This window comes from Neofelis nebulosa, chromosome 14, assembly GCF_028018385.1.
Source record: "Neofelis nebulosa isolate mNeoNeb1 chromosome 14, mNeoNeb1.pri, whole genome shotgun sequence".
NCBI classification, from domain to species: Eukaryota; Metazoa; Chordata; class Mammalia; order Carnivora; family Felidae; genus Neofelis; species Neofelis nebulosa.
The window spans coordinates 66,755,681-66,775,771 of NC_080795.1; the positions used below are offsets into that span (position 1 = coordinate 66,755,681).

At 44.6% G+C, this 20,091-nt stretch overlaps 1 protein-coding gene across 1 annotated transcript in view; it reads right to left on the reverse strand.

Annotated features, from left to right (window-relative positions):
- Positions 1 to 6,999: 6,999 nt before the first annotated feature.
- The window catches only part of FBXO32 (F-box protein 32), a 36,513-nt gene continuing 23,421 nt past the window's right edge, over positions 7,000 to 20,091 (reverse strand). The window contains exons 7-9 of the mRNA XM_058698995.1: positions 14,798 to 14,980; positions 12,950 to 13,093; positions 7,000 to 12,509 (exon numbers count right to left, since the gene is read on the reverse strand). Of these exons, the coding sequence (XP_058554978.1) occupies positions 12,420 to 12,509; positions 12,950 to 13,093; positions 14,798 to 14,980 (417 nt within the window). The 3' untranslated portion in view covers positions 7,000 to 12,419. The remainder of the gene's footprint in view (positions 12,510 to 12,949; positions 13,094 to 14,797; positions 14,981 to 20,091) is intronic.

The following is a 20,091-nucleotide window of genomic DNA, read 5'->3' on the forward strand; positions in this document are numbered from 1 at the left end:
TAGAATCTGGGGGATGCAGCCCTTTTGTTTAAAAAATTTTTTTTAATGTTTATTTTTGACAGACAGAAAAAGAGAGAGAGAGAGAGAGAGAGAGAGAGAGAGAGAGAATGAGCGGGGGAGGGGCAGAGAGAGAGAGAGAGAGAGAGGGAGACACAGAATCCGAAACAGGCTCCAGGCTCTGAGCTGTCAGCACAGAGCCTGACGTGGGGCTCGGACTCACAGACTGTGAGATCATGACCTGAGTCGAAGTTGGACGCTCAACCGACTGAGCCACCCAGGCGCGCGGATGCAACCCTTTTCGTTCAGCCCCCCGGGACACAGAGCTGGGCATGGATCTCTGGGGACACACAGAGCAACCAGCACAAAAGCTTTACAAATATTTAATATCCAGATTGATACTGGTTCTCTCTGCCCACCGGTCAGACATCAGGTGTCATGTCCGTACCCAAGGTGCCTTGGCCCCAGTGCAAAGTGGAGACCAGTCAGTCCTTTGTTTTCGGTGTATTGTGACATACTGCAACTTCTGACTGCCTGGCTAACTGGATTCATGGATTATAGTATCTAGTTTTAAATCAAACCTCACAAAATGGACACATGCTTTAAGGTGGTTCTTGCAAAGAAACAGCAGAGTGAAGATACTGTGATTGCATACATAAAGGAACAAGAAAATGTCAGCATTAACATGGCCCTTCCTAGGAGGGCCTCTTCACTGGCTGCAATATCAGGTGTAAACAATGATAATCGAACGAAATCTGACCAAAAATTGACTAGAACGTTCGAAGTGGTCACAACTATTTGAAATGTGGATTTATGTCCATCATCACTAATGATGACTGTCCCCCTAAGAGTTCATTATGCTTGAAATGTTAATGATAACAATGCCTGCCTATAATAAGTACACATATATTGGGTTTGTTTTAAAAATGCTTACTGATGGGAGCCGCTTGAGTGGCTCAGTCAGTAACGTCGGAGCGTCTGACTTTCGCTCGAGTCATGATCTTATGGTTCGTGAGACTGAGCCCTGTGTTGGGCTCTGTGCAGCCAGCATGGAGCCTGCTTAGGATCTTCTCTCCCCCTCTCTCTCTGCCTCTCCCCTGCTTGCACTCTCACGCACTCTCTTTCTCTCTCTCTCTCAAAATTAATTAATTACTTAATTTAAAAAAACCCTATCACCTCATACCTGTCACAGGAATGGCAAAAATCAACAACATAAGAAACAATAGGTGTTGGTGAGGGTGTGGAGAAAGGGGAACCCTTATGCACTGTTGGTGGGAATGTAGTTGGTGCAGCTACTGTGGAAAACAGTATGAAGCTTTCTCAAAATGTTAAAAATAGAACTACCCTATGATCTAGCAACTGTACTATTAAGTATTTACCTAAAGAACAGAAAAACACTAATTCAGAGGGATATATGCACCCCAATGTTTATAGTAGCATTATCTACAATAGCCAAATTATGGAAACAGCCCAAGTGTCTCCATCAATTGATGAATGGATAAAGAAGATGTGTGTGTGCGTGTGCGTGTTGGGAATATTACCCACCCATGAAAAAGATGAAATCTTGCCATTTGCAACGACATAGAGAGCATTTTATGCTAAGTGAAAAAAGTCAGAGAAAGACAAATACCATATGACTTCGCTCATGTGGAATTTAAGAACAAAAACAAACAAGCAAAGGGAAAAAAAGAAATAGGGGAGGCAAACCAAGAAACACACTCTTTTTTTAATTTTTTTTTCCCCAACTTTTTTTTGTATTTATTTTTGGGACAGAGAGAGACAGAGCATGAACGGGGGAGGGGCAGAGAGAGAGGGAGACACAGAATCGGAAACAGGCTCCAGGCTCCGAGCCATCAGCCCAGAGCCTGACGCGGGGCTCGAACCCACGGACCGCGAGATCGTGACCTGGCTGAAGTCGGACGCTTAACCGACTGCGCCACCCAGGCGCCCCTGAAACACACTCTTAATGATAGAGAACAAACTGATGGTTACCAGAGAGGGGTGGGTGGGGGTATTAAATAGGCGATGGGGATTAAGGAGTGCATTTGTGATGAGCACCGGGTGATGTATGGAAGTGTTGAATCACTATATTGTACATCTGAAATTAGTCTTACGCTATATATTAACCAACTGGAATTTAAATAAAAGCTTGAAAAAAAATAAAGTTAGTTGACAGGTCAACTGGGTGCTAGCTGATATGGAAAGGGTCACATTTCTTTCATTAAAAAAAATATATATATATAATTAAAACAATTGAACGTTTAAAAAGTACAAAGAAAGGGAAGCCATCGCTTTTATGTAGGGTAAGAGGGACTATTTTGCTGCCCTCTTTGGCATCTACCAAATAGGATTTCTCAGGATGTGGTAATTGGCTGACAGCCTCTTCAGCCACTAGATTCCGATCTCTGGTTTTTCTCCCTTTCCCTCCTGCCCTCTGAAGCCTTCCTGTAGACTTTCCTCACCCTTGTTCTCTTTCTAGGAGCTTGTATTAGTCAGGGCTCTCCAGAGAAACAGAACCAATAGGATGCATCTCTGTCTCTCTCTGTCTCTCTCTCTCTGTCTCTCTAGCTCTATATAGATATACATATATTTTATTCTTTTATTCTATATATTTTATTCTTTAAAACCTATCTATCTATCTATCTATCTATCTATCTATCTATCTATCTATCTATCATTTAGCTAGCTAGCTAGCTAGCTAGCTATCTTTACTTAAAGGAATTGGCTCACACAATTGTGGAACGAACAAGGTTGTAATTGGTGAGGAAAGCCGACAGACTTTCAGAGAAGAGAAGAGCCTACGTTGCAGTCTTGTGCCCGAAGGCAGTCTGGAGAGAGAATTCCTTCTTTCCGGGATGGGGGACATGAGCCTTTTTCTCTTACGACCTTCACCAACTGGCTAAGGCCCACCTACATCAAGGAGGTTAATCTGTTTTATTCAAGGTCTGCTGATTTAAATGTTAATCGTACCTAGAAACTCCCTTCACAGCAACGTCTACATTGGTGTTTGACCTAACAAGTGAGTGCCATGGGTTAGTCAAGTGGACTCAGAATTGATCATCACTGAGTTCTTTGAAGCAACCTGGAGTTCACTGCGCTCTTGTTAATTTCCGAGAACAACAAGGCTCAGGCGCTGGGACCCCGGGGAACACCAAGAGCTTCTTCAGTTCCCCTCAAAAGGGAAATCTGCCCCTCCTTCAGTGTTTTCTTCAAAAAACCGATTGGCACCACCAAACAGACTGGGGTGGTAAGTCTTGGTCTCTGGCTTTTAAGCCACAGCGTCTGGCTTCCAGATTCAGGAGGAGTGTGTTCTGGGCTTTTGTCTTCTCCCACATTGTTCCTTTTCAGAAGCATGAACTCACTTCCTCCCCTCTGAATTCCTCTGGTGCTTTGTACCTCACTCGGGGCACCTGCAACTTTGGATCTTGCGTTGTAGTCGATGTACATTCTCTTGCCCCACCTAGGCCCCCGACCAGATCTGTAAAAGTTCTTGAAGGCAAGGGTGGGGCTCATACTTCTGAATGACTGCTCTAGTGCCGGGACACTGCTACTTCATAAACATTGCTTATTGGAGAGACTTTGAAAGGCTGATCGTCTGTGATGTTTCTTGGGCAGGAATGTGATTGGTGTTAACCTCAATTAAGCCTGTGTAAGAAGGGCAGGAGGCAACTTTATGCCTACTACACTGACGGGCAGAACTCTCCTGTTTGGCTTTGAAGGTCATATACCTGGGCAGTCAACATAACTCTTGCTGCTGAATTAGGCTATAAAGACAGCTGTGCCTTTCATTTGCAGAAAGACCTTCACTCAGCTTGGGGTGGGGGACATGCCACAGAAGGGTCAGAACTGATAGCTTTTTTTTATTTTATAAAGTTAAAAAAAATTTTGTTTAATGTTTATTTTTGAGAGAGAGAGAGTGCGCACAGAGGATGGGCAGAGAGAGGGAGACAGAGAATCAGAAGCAAGGTCCACGCTTTTAGTGCAAAGCACGATGGGGCGGGGGGGTGGGGGGATGGCTCAAACCCACAAACCATGAAATCATGACCTGAGCCGAAGTTGGACGCTTAACCGACTGAGCCTCCCAGGCGCCCTGTAACCGATAGCTTTGTAGGGCGGGCTGCTGGACGTGCTGGCAAATCTGTCAGATTAACTATGTTAGTTCCTGTTAGTGCTGTCACAAATCACCACAAACTGAGTGGTTAAAACAATGCAGATCCATCAGAATTTTAGAAGTGTGACACAGATCTCACTGGGCTAAGTTCAAGGTGTTGGTAGGGCTGTGTTCCTTTCTGCAAGCTCTGGGGGAGAATAATTTCCTTGCCTTTCCTTGATGATATACAGTGCTCTCATTCCTTGGCTCATGGCCCCCATTCTCCATCTTCAAAGCCAGCAATGGTGGGAGGGCCCTTTGTACATCACATCACTCTGTCCTCTAGTGCTCTTCTCTTTTTTCCACTTTTAAGGACCCTTGTGACTGGGCCCACCCAGGTAGTCCTGGAGAATCTCCATCTCAAAGCACTTACCTTAATCACACCTGCAAATTCTCCCTTGCCATGTAACACAGTCACAGGTTCTGGGGATTAGGATGTGGACATCTTTGGGGATCCATTATTCTGCCTACCTTAGTAGTCCTATGATTTCCATTTAAAATAAGTAATTAGTATAGGAAATGATTTTAAATGGAAAGGTATAATGATTTCACTAGTTTTAACAATGCTAGGGTTTTTGAGATATATTTATGCTTAATTTATTACATGTAATAACTTATTAATTTACTTGGGAGTGTTTTACTTATTAGGGCTGATGCCTACCTGAGCAAAAATGTGAAGTGCATATATATATATATATATATATATATATATATATACACACACACATATATATCACATGTGCTAGATTTACAATTGTAGCTTTAACATGTTTAAAGGAATTTTCATTAAGTGTATGAAAGGAACTTCTTTTTAAAAAAATTTTTTTTAATGTTTATTTTTTGAGAGACAGAGAGAGACAGAGCATGAGTTGGGGAGGGGCAGAGAGAGAGGGAGACACAGAATCTGAAGCAGGCTCCAGGCTCTGAGCGCTCAGCACAGAGCCCGATGCAGGGCTCGAATTCATGAACCTCGAAATCATGACCTGAGCTGAAGTCAGCCACTCAGCCAACTGAGCCACCCAGGCACCCTGGGACTTGTTTTGTAAAAGGACTTTGGTCTGTTCAACTTGAGTTTATCAAACAGTAATAAAAGCCCCTCTTCTTTTGTATGAAAATTTACTAGACTTGTAAAGATTTAGTTGAACTTAAAAAAAAACCTTAATGAAAACTAGGTCTCTACATTTGTTATTTTTTTCAACTACCATTATTTGTAACTGAGAAGCTGTAAATAGTTCTATGTCCATCAACTCACACTGATTCTTATTCGAGTGGAGGGTAAGTATGTGGTCAGTGAGACTTCCAAAAGCATTTTGTGAATGTATGTGTGTGTTAATTCATTCAGCCCCTGCACTGTGCTAGGGACTAGGATATAGCCCCCACGTTAGACTACAGTGTAGCAAAGTCTAGATGCAGGGAAGGGTTATGGGAGGTGAGATTTACTCAGTTGGGGAGGCTTTAGGGAGGAGGTGGCCCTAAGGGGTAATAGATGCTTATCAGTCAGAGGCAGGGGAAGAGTATTCCAGGTGGATGGAGTAGTCTGAGCAAAGAGTGCATGGGATATTTTGTGAATGGTGAGCTTTTGTGATCCTGGTGGAAATTAGGAAAAAAAAAAATCTCTTGGGGCGCGCCTGGGTGGCTCAGTCTGTTGAGCCTCCGACTTGGGCTCAGGTCACGATCTCCCGGTTGGTTCATGAGTTTGAGCCCCACATCCGGCTCTCTGCTGTCAGCGTGGAGCCCGCTTTGGATCCTCTGTCTCCCTGTGTCTCTGCCCCTCCCCTACTCGCTCTCTCTCAAAAATAAATACACATTAAAAAAAAATCTCTGATTACTCTCATGCGCCTTTTACGTCGTTTTCCGATGGAGAGTTAGTGGCAGGCAGGATCAGTGTGTGTTCCAGAGTAAATGTGTTATTCAGTCAGTCGCCATGTCGGTCACCCGAGCATATCACACCTGACTAGAGAGAGACGCAGAGCAATTCCCAACCTAATTCTCAGACCCTTGTCGCTCAGGGACTGTTAACTGTTAACATTTAATGAGCATTTATTGAATGTGTGTGTGGCTCCACACATTTTACTTGTAGTGGTTCACATAACCCTCCCAACCCCAGTCATAGATTTATTTTCACCATTTTGGAGTCTAGGACGTTGGGACCTAGAGGAGTCGAGGTGGCCAAGGTCACACTGCAGGTAAGTGGCAGGACCATGATCTGAACCCTGCACAAGCCATTCCCTCTTTCTGAAGTGCTCATGACCTCACTCTTCTGGAGGAGGCTCTTTCTCACATTCTGGGCCTCAGCTTCAGTATCTCTTGTTGGAGAGACCCCCCCCCCCACCCCCCGCACAGCTGGTCCAAAGTAGGTCCCCTTGACATTCTGCATCTCAGCCCCTTGTTCATTCTCTTTATAGCACTTATTATGAATTGAATATTTTCCCACTTGCTTTGTGTGTGTCTGTCTTTGTTTTTCCTGCTAGAATCTAAATTCCATGAAGGCAGGGACTGTATCTGTCTTGTTTACCATGCTATTCCCAGTGCCTCACACAGGGTCCAGCGTATTGTAGCTGTTCAATAAATGTTGATGAAAAAGTTGATACTGATTTCACATCTCACTAGTCCCCCATCATTCTATTATACACAAGTAAGTGGAGATATCCCATTTAAGCACAGTTCTGTGTTATTGACTGAGGCTGGTACTCAGCAGCGAGGTCATTTTTCTACATATCCCTAGACATTTTACAACAACGGTAACAAGTTTCTGGGACAAGGCATATAAGCCTTACGAGGGAAAAGGTAAATGGAGTCCGTGTGCTCAGAAAGCCAACTTGAATTGGCACGCACCAAAATGCACCAGCGTGTTGTTGGAAAAACATTTATTGCAATTCAGTGTCAAAAAAATCTTTACAAAAATATGCCACCGTCTGGTACAAACAACTATAAAAAAAATCAATTCATCATGCAAGAAAAGTGTGCAAATAATTTATACAGGAGGGCTTAGCTCACACAATATTAAATAAACATTTTTTGTATGTAATTAGTCTAACCTCATACTTTTAGTTACAACGTTCAACCCCTTATAGCATTTTTTTTATTGAAAGGAGTAAAGCTTCTCGACTTAGGACGTGGACTTGAATACACACCCCCTTTAGCCAGGGTTATTGGCACTTGGTAGAATAAAGATAGTGCCAAGAGTTCGCAAGCATAGACTAGTACTTGGAGCCTTCTGTTTAACAGACTTGTACATCGTTAATTAAACAAACATTGCTATACTCAAAGACAGAAAAAGTCATGTTCAGACTCCAGAAGTAATGTTGTAGCAGATGGAGTTTTAAGAAGTTCAGAGATTTGGAGCAGCTATCCATTTTTGGACAAATGGAGCAGGACCTGAGTTTTGAGAGATTTCTCAGGAGGCTTTGTTTGCTGAGTTCAGAGACACTTTGAAAAATGTCCAGCAGACAAAGTCAGAAGTATCTGTGGTCCCTCGCTCTTGGCTGCCTCTTGGAATAATCCCTCTTTGCTTAGCGAAGATGAGGTTTAGCAGAGAGTGGGAGGGTCTGCACTGGGACAGAAGCTCACTGGATCTCATGCCAGGTGCCGGAAGATGGGGAGATGAGGGTATGGATTAAATGTACCTCTTATAGTCTAAGAGAGGAAATATCTGCTTGGTTCCCAAGCTTGGTTTCAGAACCTCAGTTTCTAGAAAGCAAGCTGGCCGCTCAGCCGTTTTCTGTCTTAAAGGCCACTTTTGGAATTAAAATGCAAGTACCCAGGGAAAAGTAAATTTGTCAAAACATGCTGCTTACTTTATGGCGAGCAGGTTGTACTCACTAGAATGCTGTCCTCACAGTAGAGTCAGAGGTTTGTAAAAATGTTAAGTGGCTCCAGGGAGAAATGTGAATTTCTCCATAGAGAACCAGGGGCTTAAAATATTTGGAAAAGATAATGGCCACATGCCTAACACCGGACTCTCATGCTTGCCTTCCACGGCAAAGGTGTTGAGAAGATTCAGGTCAGGTATCACATGTCTCCAGACATAGATAGCAAAAGATGCTGGGTAGGGGGCACAAAGTCAAGAGCTCAGAAAGTCCCAGGTTTATACTCGGGTCTACCACTGAGTACCACATGGGCTCAGACTTGTCCCCTGAATATTGTGGACCCACTACCTCATGCTGAAAGGCAGAAGGAATGCCAGACTCCATCATCTTTTACTTCCCTTCTAGCATTAAAGTCTGGGATAGGAGTTTCCTTCCTTTGGAAAATCACAGAGGGTTTACTCTTCTTAAAAATAAAAAAATAAAAAAAAATTAAAAAAAAGAGAAGAAAACCTCTAGAGAAAACGTGGAGTTTAAAGGAGTTACGATCTTGTTTACTGAAGACATCAAGAGCCCAAGATACATCAAAGAGCCACGGCTTTGCGTTTGTCTAGAGGTTCAGGGTGTTTCTGAGGTCTGTTTAAACACTAATAGGATTTTAGGCCAGCATCCAGTCAGAAGGATGGTTCGCAGACTCAGATAGTTGGAAACAGATAAAAACAAAAAACAAAACAAAAAAAACCCAGATGTCCACATAGAATATGTTTGATATAGTTTAGTTAAAAAAAATTCACACATAAAATTACAGTTTAAAAAAATTCACACAAAATAGAGTGCATAGCAAAACATTATTGCCCTATAGCCTGGCAGAAAAATATAAACTCAGGTGCATATTTTATGATAAACATTGTATTGAGTGCTACAAATGATACATTGTTGAACATGTCTTGAAATGATTGACCTTGTGAATCACTCCACTTGCTTAGACAAATGATACTCTAAGCCCCCTCCCTTCTCCCACATAGAAAACAACAGAAAAACAGAGCCTCTGTTAATCGTAGGCTCCTTATGAGCAAAGTTTTTGAATCCACGGAGAGTCATGGTGGTAACACAGTGCACAACTTGTTACCAAGTCATGTCCCCAAGGAAGGCCCACTGTTGCTGAGTGTTCTGCAATGTCAACCCAGCGCATCTCAAGTATCTCCTCCCAGCCACTTCAATATAAAATTGATCATTACTGAACAAATGTCATCTCATACCCGATGCCCTGGGGATGTTTTTCACTTTGTATTTTATGCCACTTACCCTCCCACGCCACTGATCTGTCTCCTCAGAGTAATAGCATTAATAATGCAACCTGGCTTAAGATGTCATTGGACCTTCTTCCGGATCTTGCTATGAAGTGAGCACTCACATATTCTTTCCCCAAACGTTGTGCCTTACTCTTAAGAGACTCTAGGCTCACTGCTCATACACCTTTATGTTGGACCAGCTCATCATACAGAACATCCCTGTGGACTTCCTCACACTGCCCTGGACACACTCCTTCTTTCTCTGGAAGTCCACATTACTTCATAGTCGACATCAATTTCAAATTCTACATCACAGGGTTGGGGTCGGGGGTAGTAGGTAGGTACAGCAAAGAGAGGAGAGCTTTCTATTTCTTCCAGCAATTTCCATCGTCCTGTCCCTCTGGCTTTTAGACCAGTAGTTTGGAAGACAGGGATTCTTTGTGTGTTTTGTTTTGTTTTGTTTTGAGGTTAGGTTGTCCCGAGAGGGTTTGCCAATAGAAATTCTATAGATGATTGGTACCCAGGGAACAAGTATTTTCTTTTTCACTCACTCTACTTACATGGGAGGCTCTGACCATGCTTAACAGCTGCCATGTGGTGCCAACACAGATGCCCTGCACCTACTATGTTCTTCTCCAATGCCTTCATACAAACCACAGCATCAAAGATAGGCCATTTCTATTCCTTCCCCCGTCCCTCTCCACCTGCCATTTCCTTTCTTATTCTCCTCTCCCAATGAAAGAGAACCAAGAGCGTTGGTTTCTTCTCTTTTCTTCCTTAAAATTTTTCCTTGACTCTGCTTCACACCACCTCCAAAAACGCCAACAGAGATGGGGAGAGCCCAGAGGCACCATCAAGGTAAACATCTCAGAAAACCATAACCCCACCGCTGGGTAGTAGGAGTCATCCTGCACAGATGTGCCTTGCTGCCTGGCATATGATGTGCAATCGTGGGCATTGCACAAAGTCCAGATGAGACTGGTTTGGCAGTTTTGTGCTGACAGTCGAAAGCAGGCAACATTTCCGGGACTGTAAACCTGAGGGTACCCAGGAGTTTCCACCTCCCCGATCAGCACGAAGGGGCAGAGGTCATGAGTTGATGGGCAGATGTGGAAGGCCATGGATGCCTAAACCTAAAAATGTCAGAGCTAAAGGTTCCAGCATCTAGAGCAACAATTAACCCAGCTCTGCCCCACATCTTTAAGGAAGCTGAGACATTTGAGGGCACGTCTCTGAATTATAGAAGTGCCAGCTTTTTATTCCCCACTTAGGCCCTGCATCCTCAATGTGACTCTGACTCAGGGGGGAAGGGGAAGCAAAAATCCCATCAGGTCATACAGGGGTTCCTAAAGCTCAACCTTACCCAACAAAATCTTATTCTTTAATATTTGTCACAGTGGGGAGAATTTAAATTCAATTTAATTTTTTCTTCTGTCAGGGGTGATGAGGAAAAGAAATGTGGAGACACCCTGGGGTGTAGACACAGGCATTGCAAAGTGAGGGGACTAATGGCTGACTTCTCTTTGGGATGCTGAGTCGTGGACTGTGCACTGACGGATGGGCATGAAGGGACTTCGCATCACTGGCCGGTCCCTTGCCTCGTTTCTGTACGTGCTTAACCATCTCTCCCCTCATCTGGTCACCCCGAGGTTCAACCCCTAAGGATACCCCGTTCTTCAATGTGAACGTGAGCAAGTTTCCTATCTCTGCCTCACCTATGTGCCCAGGCCATGCAGAGTGGCAACTTTATTTGCGTGAGAGAAAAAAAAAAAAAAAAGCATGAAGCAGATACAACTGCCAAGATATGTACATTGTTGTAGAAAAGCAAAGTTCTATAAAAAGTAAAAAAAAAAACACCAAACATCCCCTACCCCATCCCAATGAACTCATTAAGTCCTGAGATTCCCTTTCCTCTACACAGCTAGCTGCTGATAATTTGCCTCACAAGATCCCCAGGGGTATGTAGCAAGTGTAGGATGAACTCACAGTACTTCTGTTCCCTGTGATTGGAACTCCAGGCTTTCTCTTGTCATCCTTGCAAGAAGCGCTAGCTTAGGTTGACTGAATTTTGATGTTGGGCAAAAAGAAAACAAAGCCCCTCAACTCATCCCCTGTCATGAGGAACAGCAGCTGGAAACACGTTTAACTGATATGTAAAACCTGTTTTACAAGCTTTTATCAGCACTCTGGCTCCGACCAGTCCACAGATATGCTTATCCGTGAAGATATTCCAGGAAGCCCAGACAAACCAAGAAGTTAAACAGGAATAGAAAGTCTTCACAGCTATTGGGTGACTAATTCTATCTTTTCTGCGGCAGGACTTCCTCTGGGACTGTTTTTAATTGGCCTTATGTTGCCCTGAATGAGCTACAGCATGAAAGGGAAAGAGGCATACGCGCTGTGGGGCCGTTCTAGAAAAGAGGCAACTCTGAAGAAGTGCTTATTCGCCTAAAAGGGAAGTCTCAAGCATGATGAGGATTGCCTCCAGTATCCCTTTCCTATTTAAACCACTTTCGGGTGATGAAAAACCAAGAAAAACAGACACTGCCTACTGGACAATGCGCTTTGTCAGAGAGGGCATTGCATACATTCCGAGGTAGACTATTGTGTGATATATTTGCAAGATAAGGCCTTGTGCCCACACGGGTTAAGATGGGTGGTGCTTCCTTTGCCTTTTTAAAACAAACCCCCCAAAATCGAAACCAAAGCGCGGGGACTTCTCATATATAATGAAGTTTTCTTCTTCTCTTCCTTTCTTTAAGCAAATTTTCACATTGTAAACAGAGAGTGTTCTATCTTGTATTCGAGTTCTGCCCTTTTCTTCCACATCCCTAGGGAACTACAAAGGCGTTTCAGTGAACGTCAAGGAAATTCCATTTTCACCGATGAAACTGAATTCCTGCCCTTATAGTCTTGCCGGCAAATAGTTAGGGAAAAAATTTATTTACAGTTTTTCTGATTTTCCATACCAATTCTAATGAGAAGTCCATAGTCTTAAATTCCCAGCCAGCAACTGCATCTCTCCCCTTCCAACATCCTCTCAGTGACTTATCTCAGAAGTTTTGAGCCAGCATTTCAAATGTACACTATTTACAAATGAAGTGTCCAAACTCTGTATTCCCAAGAATCCAATCAGCCGGGGAACCCGTCTGAAGTGTCGTCATGTGCTGGGATTCAGAACTTGAACAAGTTGATAAAGTCCTGGGGTGAAAGGGAAATGGAGCAGCTCTCTGGGTTATTGGCTGTGCACGGGTGGTCAGTGCCCTGGAAAGGAACATCATGGGTAGGTTTAGGTTCTCAGAAGCATCCTGCTGGCTTGTTAGCACCGTGAGTCATTTCCCAACCTCAAAGCAACATTCCTCTGTCAAGAATGCCGTGAGTTACGCAAAACTAGAGAGCTGTGTGTGTATGCCTATGCCCAAAGAGATGGGAGAATTTGCAGGTGGGTGGGATGCATAAAAATATATATATATACACATAAAATATACATACATAAATATAAAAAAATATATATATATGTAAGGGGGTGGAGGAAATGAATGTCTTTGAAAGTTTTTTTCCCCAGGCACTGACTCAGTTTCCCTACACCTTCAGCTGGGGGCTGCAGAGGGGAAGAGCAGGAAAGGAGTAGGAAAGGCTTTGGCAGTGCTGCTGGCTCCCAGGGGCTGGGCTGGGGGTCTGTGGCAGCCGCTGGAGACACATACCTTCCAGGAGAGAATGTGACAGTGTCTGCAAAGCTGAAGGGTGTCTCCATACTGCTCTTTCCGTGGGTAACATCGCACAAGTTTAAAATACATCTTCTTCCAATCCAGCTGTCCTTTGTCTGACAAAATTAATCGCTTGCGGATCTAAATTGCAAACAAATACAGATAGTTGCAGAAGAGTTCATCAAGAACATGGCTTGTGGTTTTCTGGTTCTGAAAAGTTCTGTTCCCACCCTCCTTCCCCCTTTTTCATCTGTGTCCTGCAATTTCCAGGGAAAAAAATAGCCAAGATATAAAGAGGGACCTTCTGAGCTCTACCCAGTTAAACGGTAGCTTTTACCAGTCTTTAAAAGAAACAGGTGGATGGTGACATCTTACTAGTGACCTCTACTAAATTATATTTGGATGGTCCTTTAAAGTTTAGGTAATCTCCATAAACACCTTCAATCTTTTCTTAGCCGTAGACTTGAGTGATTATTTCCCGGGAGATGCGGTGACTCCTTGGCATAGTGCCTCTAATCTAGATCTAAATATTAGTGGCTTCATGAACAGAACTTGTTGAACTCACATGTCTATATAAAGAAGTTGGGGAAAAAAAATCTGAGGCAGCACGAGGAGGAGAAACAGGACTCCTCGGGTGTCAGAAGGCCCCAGTTCAAATTCAGATTCAAGGCCGGTTTCTTCACCTCGAGAGCCACTCCCCTAGTTTTGACAGTCACTTAGCCACCTGTGGTCTGAGCCCCCTCATCTGTTTAAAGTGAGTATAATGATACCTACTCCACCCTGGGTCATTAGACTAAAATGAAATAATATCTGTAAAAGTACATCAGCTGTAAAATATCATGAAAATAAGTGACTTTTGTAAGTTACTTTGTTATAGAAAAGGAGGATTGATGCCACTTTAGGAACTTTTAAAACATGTTTCTTTTTGAGAGAGAGAGAGACAGACAGAGAGAGAATGAATGCAGGGGAGGGGCAGAGAGAGAGGGAGAGAGAGAATCCTAAGCAGTGCAGAGCCTGAAGCCGGGCTCTATCCCATGAACTGTGACATCAGGACATGAGCCCAAATCAGGAGTCAGATGCTTAACTGACTGAGCCACCCAGGCGCCCCCTTTATGAACTTTTTAAAGCAAATTGCAAAGTGTGCATATAGGTTAAAAATGTAAGTTGGTGGGGGAGCCTGAGTAGCTCAGTCGGTTCAGCATTCGTCTTTGGTTCAGGTCATGATGTCACGGTTTGTGGGTTCGAGCCCTGCATTGGGCTCTGTGCTGACAGCTCAGAGCCTAGAGCCTGCTTCAGATTCTGTGTCTCTCTCTCACTCTGCCCCTCCTCTGCTCGCATGTTGTCTCCGTCTCAAAAATAAACGTTAAAAAAAATGTAAGTTTTTTTTTTTTTTCTCATCAAAATCACCTTAAGGGAAACCCTCATGTACGTTATTTAGAAACTCCCTGTACTCGGGGCGCCTGGGTGGCGCAGTCGGTTAAGCGTCCGACTTCAGCCAGGTCACGATCTCGCGGTCCGTGGGTTCGAGCCCCGCGTCGGGCTCTGGGCTGATGGCTCAGAGCCTGGAGCCTGTTTCCGATTCTGTGTCTCCCTCTCTCTCTGCCCCTCCCCTGTTCATGCTATGTCTCTCTCTGTCCCAAAAATAAATAAAAAACGTTGAAAAAAAAATTTTAAAAAAAAAACAAAAAAAAAAAACAAAACTCCCTGTACTGTTGCTTTCCAGTAGGCCAGGAAGCCCTGGAGGGTGGGCACCCATGCCTAAAGTGCGAGAAGAATGCCAAGGACATCTGAGGGTGGGGGACAGAGAAGGGAGAGAAGGAAGGACTGCCCGCTGGGCCCCCTGACCTGCCGCTCAGAGAAGTGGTATTGGCAGAGCTTTTTCCACAGCAGACGGTCCTCACTGAGCACGTGCAGGTCAGGAGCCACCTGGCCCAGGCTGACCAGGTCCCGCCCGTCACTCAGCCTGTGCATGATGTTCAGTTGTAAGCATAAAGGCAGGTCGGTGAAGGTGAGGCCCTTGAAGGCAGGCTGTGGGGAGAAGGATGATGTTAAGTTGTGGGTTGCAGGGCGGAAGGGCAGCGGATCACCAGGTGACACCCTCCAGGGATGCAGCTGTCCCCTCGTCCTCTACCCTCAAGTTGGTTTTTTGATCAGAGATTAGAAGCAGCAATTCTCCCCGCTTTAAATGCAGAAATGCCCTAAATGCAGGACCCGTGGCCGAGACCCACAGGAACAGCCCTGAACAGCTCGACCTGAATGGTGCCAGAGGGATTTTCCTGAGATTGACAAAGCTTTATACTTTTAACGATCCTCTGAACGGCACAGCACATGTTCGATTCTGGTGCTCCACTCAATTCACTCCGCGACGAGATTCGCTACCTTCTTAAAGGGCGGGGTGCCTGGGACAGGGCACCACCCGCCCCTGCCGCCTGAGTTGGCTCTGTCACTGCCCCTCCTGACAACCCATCTCTAAGCGGGCTTTCTCACCTGTGCCCAAACATGCTGCCCGTGGGCCCCTGCTCTCCCCAGGCCTCTCTGCCCATCCCAATTACTTTCCCTCAGATCCAGCGTCTACTTGTTTCCTCCGAAAGGCCTTTTCTGCGTTTGTGACTACCCCAGCCCTCTTTCACTGCATCTTCCTGGAACTCCCATAGTCTCTCTCGGGTACTTTTGGAACCAGCGCCTTTTTGTTATGTGAGGCATTTTCCCAAAGAAAGCTTAATGGAACGTTCCTGCTGAAGGTAAGCTCCACGGGGGCCGGACTTTTTGTCTTTTGTCATTGCTGTCTCCTTTGTGCCTAGCATAGAGTGGCACCCAATAAGTACCTGAGGGATGAACAAAATCTTAATAATTAAGGAGGTAAGAAAAAACAGCAACAAAAAGACCCTGTGCCTGGGTGTATGTGCACATGCATGTGCGCTTTGGGACTAACTTGTCCAGAACCTTCTGACCTAAGTGACACCATCCATTCCATCCATTAGAGCATCTCTCTTCAAACCTAGGGCTCCATGGGACATTTAAAAAACTCTTTCTGGATAATAATACACAGGCTATTAATCAGAAACCTCTACTATAAGCCTGAACTTTAATTTTGTATTTACTGTTTAATTTTACATTTATTGTTTAAATTTTGATGGGCTTATGTTATCCCATCTACACTTTGAACCTTGAAGGGGGGGGGGGGCGGGGTCTAATTTCATATCCCTTGCAGACTAGCCCAGCACAAACCACCTCTTCTGAGGGCCTGCTGTGGCCTGGTACTGGAGTTGGAATGGGTTCCTTAGGCTGGCAAGATACTCAGAAACATAAGCAAATAATTATAGAGCAGTATGTTAAGTGCTGACCAGGAAGTAAGCACAGAGTGCTCTGGGAACAGTCTGTACGGAGGAGGTCCTCAGTAGTATTTGCTGATATGTCTTGAACAGCATCTGGATGCTGCCATTTGGATATAAAGTCAGCACAAATCATCCAAAATTGTGGTTCTTTGTCCTTCTCACGCTAGACCTGGGTGTGCTCTTGATTTTGGACTATGGACATTTTTAGCTCAGTGCTCTGTCACATCTGGCGGGGGGGGGGGCGGCGTTCAAGGGAAAAAAATAGAGGATGAAGAAGCCCTTCCTTAGCTCAGGGAAAACTATCTTGTCAAAGGGTACTGAGTCCCCTCCTCAAATTTTTAGGGAACTACTCTGTTCGAGGGACATCAAAGCCCCCCCGCCGCCCAGGATTCCAGGGGGTATGCAGTCGTATTGACTCCCACCTGTGTCCCTTGCCAAGCAGGAGAGGTGTGTAGAGGGAAGGTGGGAAGTGGCAGGGGGCCTTGGGAAGTTGGACTGTGGAGAAGAATGGCAGGTGACATGGGAGATACACCGAATGGACAAGCAGATCTGGATCCCAGGTGTCCTTGGGAACTCTGGGTCTCAGTTTCCCCATGTCCAAAATGAATGAGCTTGAAGACTCTGAAGATCCCTTCTAGCTCCGACAAGCTCCGATATGGATCGGCCTCAGCCTCTTAACTCATCAGAAATGTCTATGACTTGACAATTCAAATTGTTCAGGCTGCTGGGCTGAACTTCCAATTGTTTGCAAAATTCAGGACTTTGCCGGGCTGCTGAAGGCTCTAGACCTATTTGTCGTTTATCATCTGCTGGTGATCATGTGAGCTAATGAAACTGCCATGAAATGTTCTTTTTGTTTCCAGCACTTCAAAGCATCTACTTTTTTGGTTAAAACTCCCAGGCCAATTATTACATGAACTCCTATTAAAGTCCACTTGGCAGAGTTCACTCTCAAATTTTCAAACCTGAACTTTTCCAAAATATTTGCCCAGATCCCATGCTGAGCCCTTACTCCTGATAAATGGTTAACTGCTTATATGCCTTCTTCTTTTTGAATGTAAATATATAAGAAAAATAAGTCACTCTTGCTCTTCCAGTCAAGCATTTGGCTAAAATCCTTTTAGGGGTGCCTGGGTGGTTTAGTCGGTTAAGCATTTGACTTCGGCTCAGGTCATGATCTCGCGGTTGGTGGGTTTGAGCCCCGCATAGGGTTCTGTGCTGACAGCTCAGACCCTGGAGCCTGCTTCAGATTCTGTCTCCCTCTCTCTCTGCCCCTCCCCCACCCATGCTTGCTCATGCACACCCTCTCTCTCTCTCTCTCTCTCTGAAAAATAAACAAACATTGGGGGAAAAAAATCCTTTTATGGATTCTCTATATCCTCTACATGCTCCCAAACCCTGCCTTGCCCACAGCACTCTGTGGTTCTATTTGATTTTTCTCCCCTCCAAACCAGTTCTCTTTTTTTCCCCCCCTTCATCCTTTATCCTATTAATTATTTTTGCCAAACAACATTGGCTCCATGTAATTAGAGATGAAATTTTGAAGGGAAACGAGATTATATGCCGGGAAGATAGTGCTAGGACTTTGGCAAATAGAAAGCAATTAGTGTGAATGTCACCTTAACATTTTTGTGTGATAGCATACTTCTCTTTGGTCCAAACTGTTAAAAAGTTGGCTTTAAAATACAGTCCACACTGAAGTAACGAAGTCCCTTCTCTCTTTCTTCCCTCCAGAGAGTTGGGCATTTGTGTGACAAGCTCTTTAGGGCTCCATGGGTTCCCATCACTGCTCTCAAAATCACTGGCTCAGAGCAAGGAGGGCTGGGAAGGAGGGCAGAGGGGAGCAGAGAGTATGGGTAGAGGCACGGTCTCTGTAGCCAGGCCTGAGGTTCAGTCCCCATACTGCTACATCTGATCTGTATCAAGGCACCAGCCAGCTATTCTTACCTATGCAGTCTAATTTTTCTCATTTATAAAATGAGGAAAAGCATATCTTATAGTGTTGCCAGGCAGGGTGGAAGAGATAATGCACAGAAGTACTTAGCCCAGTGCCCAGTGAAAATGAGCTATCGTAAAGACCCCTACTTACAATTATTAATTAATACAATATGAAAGACTTGGAAGAAAGCCGGCCGCAGAGTGAGCCGTTAGTAATAATAAGAGCTGACACATTTAAAGACTTACTACATGTCAGGCACTGTTCCAAGTACTTTCTATAGGTTATTAAATCCTACACTAGGGCTAGGAGATCAGTATTACTGCCTTTATTTTCCAAATGGGGCCCGGAGATGCTGACTAACTCACCCCAAATTCTGCAATTGGTAAATGTTTATCATCATCCCTAACCCAGGGCAGTATTTTCCATCTATATTCCCCCAAACACTGCACGAGTTATTTCAGGCAGGTGGTGGGGGACTTCCCTTCAATAGTTCATCCATTCGTCTCAGATTTACTGACTGCCTTCTGCTCTGAGCAAGGAAGAGGGAACAGAGAGGGAGCAAGATGGTGGGGTCTTTCCCTGCGGTGCTCAGAAGCCAGTGGATGGAGGCAGGGAAGTGGAACCAGGCAGGAGATAATTTCACATAGCAATAACCACTCTGAAGAGTGGTTTCTGTGGATCGGATGGTCTGGGGAGGTGGGACCAAGCTTGGAAGGGGCAGGGAATAGCTTGGCCTGGCTGTAGTGCCAGGAGCAGAGGGGCGAGTGAGATGAACTTCCGTGTCTGATCTGTTCGGCACAGGATTGTGCTGGATTTAAAAGGTTGCGAAAAGCTGGATCATGGAATAAATAGTTGGAAGAAAGCTGGATTGAAAAGAAGTTTGGAAATCTTTGACGTTAAGAAAGCTTTGCCATGTGAGGAATAGAGAGTCCCGGTTTTGGCCTAAGTCATTGGGCTTCTCTGGTCCCCACTCCCCTCTCACTCCATGAAGGGTTAGAGTAACTACAGTGGCTATCTTCCGGTGTCCATGGGTCAATTAAGGGGGTGGTTCTAGGTAAGTAAGCCCATGGGGCTCCTGTGGTGTGGACAGAGGGAACAGAGGCAAGCTCTAGGCAAGTGTGATCATCTAAACAGTGTCCCAAATTCCCCTGGGAGAAGATGCCCTTGAGACAAATGGGACTTGCTCATTTAGATCACTGGCTGGGTAATTCTCTCCTGGGCTTAGACCAAAAAAAAAACAACAAAAAAACAACAAACGTATTAAGTCCAGGCTACACAGAATACCAGAAATCAGGTAGAAGGTGTGAGTGAATTTTCTGGGAGAGATAAACTGGGAATCTGGGTCACAAGTTCACGTTGTCAAACTATGCCCATACCTGAGAGAAGGGATTGGGGTAAATTATTAGAATAAACTAGGTAAAGGTTCAGAATGTACTCTCTTAAAATAGTCAAATAATTGAGATAGCTTTTGAAAGATTATCTGGGCTTGAGCTCTGCTGTGTGTGTGTGTGTGTGTGTGTGTGTGTGTGTGTGTGGTTATGTGTGTGTAAGTGTGGGAGTTGTAGCCTACGTGACTAAGGAAGTCACATAATTCTGAGGCTTCTAATTATTCCCCTTGTTTCAGGGTTTGAGAAACCAAGACTTAGAGAGGGTGTTAACAGCAAAGTCAAGGATGCTAGATTTTGAAAACTATGTTAGTAAAGTAATTATTTAAAAGAGGTCAAACAGGTTTTTTTCATGCTACTGTCTCGAGAGATGGGGCGGACCCAAACTTTATCAGCTTGGGTCCCGGAACCACTTAGAACAGTGCGGTGGGTGATTAGATACGGGAGTCAAGCGCTATGTGAGCGGTCTAAGTATGCCTG